Below are 5,609 nucleotides of genomic sequence, written 5' to 3'. Positions count from 1 at the left end.
CAGTCTGTGAAAAATTTGACTAATACTTCTTGTACCTTTGTCAGTGAACAAAAAGGCTGTACACAAGTCTTTGCGTTTTGCAAACAAGCGGCTTACAATCTCCAGTTGCAAAAATTCAACCTGCTTCAAGCTATTGACAAAATTTTCGACTGCAGTAGCGGTTCAATCGTGTCAACATTCGAAACAAAGAAAACTAATAAATGGAAGCAAAGCTGCATAAGGGTACTTCTGGCTAGAGTGAGCAAAAATTGTCTCGTTGAAGGATTTCTTGTTACTAACAAGGCCTTATTCGTGAAAGAAATCTCGATTCAATATAACAAGAAACAAGTCAATGATTCAATTCTATGGGCAAAACAACAATCTTAATAATAACAGTTAATATGTTTAAACCTATCCAACATTTGTTCTAGAGCCTGTCTACTGATCACTAAGTGATCTTGTTGAATGATATCGTGAACATTCATCTTCTCCAGAGTCAACACTTTAGCTTCAGGCACAAAAAAAGCGGCATCAGCCAAGTTATCGGAAACTCCATCAAAGTCATCGTTTCTCGCATCAACTAATGCAAAGGACTTCCAACAGTGTTTCTTCAAATGTGTGTGAAGGATATCAGGATCACTGGAGGGTAAAGCGCAGTCTCTTACTATCCACAACCGACCGTCTATCAAACGAGAAGTAAGTAGTGAACGCAAGCCATTCTCCACAAGTTTTCTGGCTTCCTGATAAGAGTAATCTTTCGGTTTAGGACCGTGAGCCACACCTCCGTGTACCCAAAGTGGTGATCTTATACTTCCTTGTCGAGATCTGCCAGTACCTTTTTGAGGTCGTGGCTTTCTACCTCCACCAGAAACTTCTGCACGAGTCTTCAAGTGATTTGTGAACGAGATATTTCTCTTTATGCGACAAACGTACCTTCGTGTTATGAATTCCTCTTCTCCTACAAGCGGCTTGCCACACTACCACGCGGTGAACAATGTCAGGACGAATGACAGCATTGAAAATAATTCCTGGAAGATGGGCAACATCAACTGGCACAAAATTATCGAAAGTATCAAAGACAAGCGCTTCTCTGTCTGCTCCAGCCCAATCAGGAACACTCTCCACGTTCGTCGCTGAACCGTTTGACAGTTCTATCGAACTTACTAATAACTCCAGTTGGTGAAAGTTTATGCAAAACAAATTTCAACTTGCCTGGAAGAACCTGTCCAGAACTTGACAAAAAGGTAGTTGACGACTTTGGTAAGACAATCTTTCCACGAACAGGATGAAACCAACGACGACAGATGGTTAGGATCGACATAAAATTTACAAATCAAATTTTAATTGCAGCTGTTACTTCTCCTTTTATATCTCTTTCTTGAATAAGATTGGTAGCTTAGTGATCTAACATACATAAAACCATTACATTTCACGTTGTACCAAAAGTAGTAAGGCTTTTGTACAAGAATACTTGATACTCTTCGGCAAGAGAATAATAATATATTCAATGGAAGGTTTTCACAAGTGAATGTCTTTCAACGATCAAGCTAGGTTCTTAGCTGGTCAATTTTCATTTCTGAGCTTTCAATACGAAACAGAGGAACTAACTCTACAGCACTGCATTCTTACATTTCCTGGTGAGATAAAGTTGAATACATAGCTTAGCATGATCTGCTGGTTTTTTCTCTCTGTTTTAATAAAAAAATTTTAAGTTTCACTTTTATTGACAATGCTATGGAAATAGGCTTCTATGTCATGAAGTATGCTGGTTCTTATGACATCACATGCTTCATTAGCTCTCTCTATTCTTCTGTTTCTGGGTGTTCGACTCCCTTGAGTTTCTACTCATCTCTGTCAAAGCTTATATCATTGCACCAGAACCAGCACAAATTTTTGCCACAATTTTTTGTCCAGTTGATTTGAAAATCTTTGGGATTTTAAGGTAACTTTAGCTCTGCATCTTGTCAGGTCCTGGAAAGCTGCTCACATTCATCAACCCTGCATATTTGTTTTCTATGAGTATACCTTCAAAAGTTTTAACGAAAAGCAAGATTGTACTTCTAAAGCCAAATAATGAACGCCATCTCTTAAATTTGTGCATGCTCATCAGGTTCCAAAGGACTGGATCATGCGAACAATGTTTTGTTATACTTGACCACTTTTGTGTAATGAGTTGTGTACCATCGGTTATAAACGATTCAAACAGAAAGTCTCAAGGCACAAAAGGCAACCTTGAAATATGAAGAGAACAGCTTGTAGTGTATTATCGATCCAAAAATGCACATAGCCAAAGCTTCTAGTTCTGAAATCGATAAAATTTGTATAAAGAAGTTGCTGTTAACGCTTATGGGTTACACTGTTGGTCTATTAACTGAATATTATCAGTTCAATTCTTTTCCTCTGGTCTTTATACTAGAATCCATACTTCATCGTCATCAGCGTTATTTCTAGTACAATGGTCTAGTGTTTGTATTTTTTGTGAGAATTTCTATTAAAAGTGCTCTAGAACAGTGATATACTAAGACTATTTTTTTGTTTTAAATACTTTTTCTTTATATCCTGTTGTCTGAAAATCCCTTAGAGGCTTCCAACTTGTTGTCCGTGGAACATGGAAGAGCTTTTTTCGAAAGTATATTGCAAACGAAAGTAACACAACACTTGCTGCTTGAGAAAGCCAGAAAATAGTTTGTTTTCACGCAAGTTATCAGAGCGTGTTCAAAAGGCTTCTGTACGAGGACAAAGACATCATTCAGCGTATAGACCTTAGCGTCCTCTCTTTGTGCCGATCTTGTTGTATAGACTTTTTTCAGTAAATATAGTACTTGTCTTTACAAAAACGTTCAATATTTTCAGGAACATTTTACTCAACAGTATCTCAAAAGTCATCCTCATCCGTCAACTTAGCAGCTGCCCACTGATTCATATCCCAAATGTTACTATTCCGACTTCTTAATGACTGTCAGTTATGAGTTTAACGCACAATTCGACATAAACAAAACAATGACCAATCGTCGGTCATTTTAAATAAGCAAAATATCGAGTTGCAACTCCGTCTCAACTAGATGATAATGCCATGCCCTGTTTGGCTTGGGCTTGAGTTCCTAAAGACTATGCGGTCTACGTTCAATCCTACACTTGGTATTTCAGCAAGAGTTATCTATTTAAGATCAACAGAACAAGGTCAGCCATAAAAGATAGAATGCTGGAAATTCCTTGTTTGATCCACTTCACTTTATTTCACTAGAGACAGTTACTAGAAAAAAAAGTACAGGATATTGGAATGCCTACCTTCACTCGTGTAGCGTATCAAATAAGTTTTGACTTGTTTGAATCGAAAAGCAATCAAACGTTCACTATTTCTATTAAAAGCCAACGTCTAGCTCGAGTATCTCCAACAAGTAATTGTTTTAGCTTGAGTCACTTCTTTCTTTCGACTCTCTTTTCTAGCAAAAGCGAATTACAATCCTAGCCATACAACGTATGTGCCAGGTCTCTTGAACGAGTCACAGTCTCTATTTACAATCAAAGCAAAATCGAGAGACTATTCTTAGTAGAACTTTGGTATTTCTCCATTGAGGCAATCATTTCGTCCGTCCATTCTACTGTCGAAAATGGAACCCTTTAAAAGTAGTCTGCTTTGAGATTGCAATTCAATAATTTGTGGTTAACGCAAGTCATCTGAAATGCCTCCTGCCTTTGTCGGTTTTGCAAACTTCAGTGGAAACCTTTTGGTTTCAAAAAGTAAACAAAGGTACGTACTGTCACGCTCTGCCTGCAGCGGCTACTTAGTGCTTTTAGTCTTCAATCAAAAAGCTTTTTAGGTGTTTCAGTTTCTTCTGAACACCCAATCTCTAGAGGCCAATTCACTCCTGCTGGAGGCAAGTCTCGTATAGTGTGTCTTTCTTGGGGAGTTAAAGGAGGTGTTGAAAAGTTTGCAGACAGTTTGGTTGAAACTGCTCGTTCCATAGCCTCACCTGGCAAGGGAATATTGGCAGTGGATGAATCTACAAAGACCATCGGAAAACGCTTGGCTTCTATTGGAGTTGAGAATACAGAGGAAAACCGTCAAGCATATCGGGAATTGTTGTTTACCTGTGAGGGACTGGGACAATATATTTCGGGCGCAATCCTTTTTGAAGAAACTTTATACCAGAACGCACGTAACGGCAAGTCATTTGTTGATTGTCTGAGAGGAGTGGGTGTCATTCCTGGTATCAAGGTAGATAAAGGATTATCACCGTTACCCGGTGGAGAAGCTATTGAAACTTGGTGTACTGGGCTTGATGGTCTGAGTGAACGAGCAGCTGCTTACTACAAACAAGGTGCCAGATTTGCCAAATGGCGAGCAGTGTTGCAGATATCTCCAGAAACACCCACTGAACTTTGTGTTCAAGAAAATGCTCGCGGTCTTGCTCGATATGCTAAAACTGTTCAGGAACAGGGTCTGGTTCCTATTATTGAGCCAGAAATTTTGATGGACGGTGACCACGATATAGAACGCACGGCTCAAGTGCAAGAACATGTTCTGGCAACCGTTTATAAGGAATGTGATAGTAATGGAGTTTTACTGGAAGGTTCTCTGCTGAAGCCCAATATGACCGTTCCAGGCGCGGATTGTAAACGACAAGTAAGTGCGGAAGACATTGCACGATATACAATCAGAACAATGGAACGTCGAGTTCCTTCTGCAGTACCTGGAATTATGTTCCTTTCCGGTGGTATGTCCGAAGAAGAAGCTTCGGTCTATCTCAACGTTATGAATAAGATACAACGTCGTGGACCTTGGAGTTTGTCGTTTTCATATGGTAGAGCTCTGCAACAATCCTGTTTAAAGAGTTGGAAGGGTAAGCAAGAAAATGTGAAGGCAGCTCAAGAAGCCTTACTTGCAAGAGCTCGAGCTAACTCAAAAGCTAATTTGGGGAAGTATGTTCCGGGTTCTGAGCCTACGTTAGATAAGACGGGAACCTTTGAGAAGGCTTATGTCTATTAATGGTTCCATTTGTCATGTATCGCTTTGTGATTGGAATAAAGCCTATTCAATTAGATTGAGTGCTCTTCGCATGAAGTGGCTTTCGTGGCACACACTCGGAGAAGTTGTGAAAGGTTGTTTTTGGTCCATACCTATCACCATAACCTTTTGTGACCTTATTGGAACTGTTGCCAAGGTAGAAGGCTACTCCATGTCACCCACAGTCAATCCAAAGTTAGTTATCGTGGTTTTGGTTGATTTTTATTGACAACAACTTTAGAGTTGGTACCAGAGTAGATTTGGTTTGGATTGATAGACTTTCTTTGTTACTGAAGGATATAAGACGAGGAGAAGTTGTTGTTCTTGCGTACGTAAACTGTTTTATTCCCAAGGAGAACAACTCATTGGATTACTTCTTTTAGATGTCCCTATAACAAAAATAAAAAGCTAATCAAGAGAGTTGTAGCTCTCGAAGGAGATCATATTTGGAGTAGAAAGGAAAGCCGATTAACATATATACCTCTTGGACACTGTTGGGTAGAAGGCGATGAACAAGACAAAAGTACCGATTCCAACCAATTAGGTCCCGTGAGTGGTTTCTTTTATCTACGCTATTAACCTTGAAGTGTAACTGAACGAGTATTTGATTGCAAATAGGTAC

The 5,609-nt window shown here is 39.3% G+C and overlaps 3 protein-coding genes across 3 annotated transcripts; 2 read left to right on the top strand and 1 right to left on the bottom strand.

Moving 5' to 3' along the window:
- Nucleotides 1-328: 328 nt before the first annotated feature.
- Gasu_63710 (50S ribosomal protein L4 (mitochondrial)) lies at nt 329-1,319 on the bottom strand. The gene is made up of 3 exons (XM_005702437.1): nt 1,192-1,319; nt 913-1,142; nt 329-863 (listed from the first exon to the last, which is right to left on the bottom strand). The coding sequence occupies exons 1-3, from the start codon at nt 1,298-1,300 to the stop codon at nt 363-365; spliced, it is 840 nt and encodes a 279-aa protein (XP_005702494.1). The 5' UTR covers nt 1,301-1,319; the 3' UTR covers nt 329-362.
- Nucleotides 1,320-3,609: 2,290 nt separating this feature from the next.
- Gasu_63700 (fructose-bisphosphate aldolase, class I) lies at nt 3,610-5,124 on the top strand. The gene is made up of 2 exons (XM_005702436.1): nt 3,610-3,730; nt 3,778-5,124. Exons 1-2 carry the CDS (start codon nt 3,663-3,665, stop codon nt 4,967-4,969), a joined length of 1,260 nt encoding a protein of 419 aa, XP_005702493.1. The 5' UTR covers nt 3,610-3,662; the 3' UTR covers nt 4,970-5,124.
- Nucleotides 5,125-5,129: 5 nt separating this feature from the next.
- On the top strand, nt 5,130-5,609 carry Gasu_63690 (mitochondrial inner membrane protease subunit). Its single transcript, XM_005702435.1, has 3 exons — nt 5,130-5,182; nt 5,229-5,315; nt 5,371-5,609. Exons 1-3 carry the CDS (start codon nt 5,160-5,162, stop codon nt 5,564-5,566), a joined length of 306 nt encoding a protein of 101 aa, XP_005702492.1. The 5' UTR covers nt 5,130-5,159; the 3' UTR covers nt 5,567-5,609.

The sequence above is a fragment of the Galdieria sulphuraria genome (genome assembly GCF_000341285.1).
Source record: "Galdieria sulphuraria unplaced genomic scaffold scaf_197, whole genome shotgun sequence".
Taxonomy (NCBI): domain Eukaryota; phylum Rhodophyta; class Bangiophyceae; order Galdieriales; family Galdieriaceae; genus Galdieria; species Galdieria sulphuraria.
Note: the sequence above shows the minus strand (reverse complement) of the source record. Positions and strands in the feature narration are given on the sequence as shown.

What these genes read in the sequence shown, in the direction of transcription:
- Gasu_63700 (XM_005702436.1), top strand. Translation starts at nt 3,663, where the DNA reads ATGCCTCCTGCCTTTGTCGGTTTTGCAAACTTCAGTGGAAACCTTTTG. An exon ending in GTTTCAAAAAGTAAACAAAG is followed by an intron (nt 3,731 to 3,777) that starts GTACGTACTGTC and finishes TAGTGCTTTTAG; the next exon opens with TCTTCAATCAAAAAGCTTTT.
- Gasu_63710 (XM_005702437.1), bottom strand. Translation starts at nt 1,300, where the DNA reads ATGTCGATCCTAACCATCTGTCGTCGTTGGTTTCATCCTGTTCGTGGA. An exon ending in TTCTGGACAGGTTCTTCCAG is followed by an intron (nt 1,143 to 1,191) that starts GCAAGTTGAAAT and finishes TGGAGTTATTAG; the next exon opens with TAAGTTCGATAGAACTGTCA. An exon ending in GAGGAATTCATAACACGAAG is followed by an intron (nt 864 to 912) that starts GTACGTTTGTCG and finishes AATCACTTGAAG; the next exon opens with ACTCGTGCAGAAGTTTCTGG.
- Gasu_63690 (XM_005702435.1), top strand. Translation starts at nt 5,160, where the DNA reads ATGTCACCCACAGTCAATCCAAA. An exon ending in TCACCCACAGTCAATCCAAA is followed by an intron (nt 5,183 to 5,228) that starts GTTAGTTATCGT and finishes CAACAACTTTAG; the next exon opens with AGTTGGTACCAGAGTAGATT. An exon ending in GGAGAAGTTGTTGTTCTTGC is followed by an intron (nt 5,316 to 5,370) that starts GTACGTAAACTG and finishes TACTTCTTTTAG; the next exon opens with ATGTCCCTATAACAAAAATA.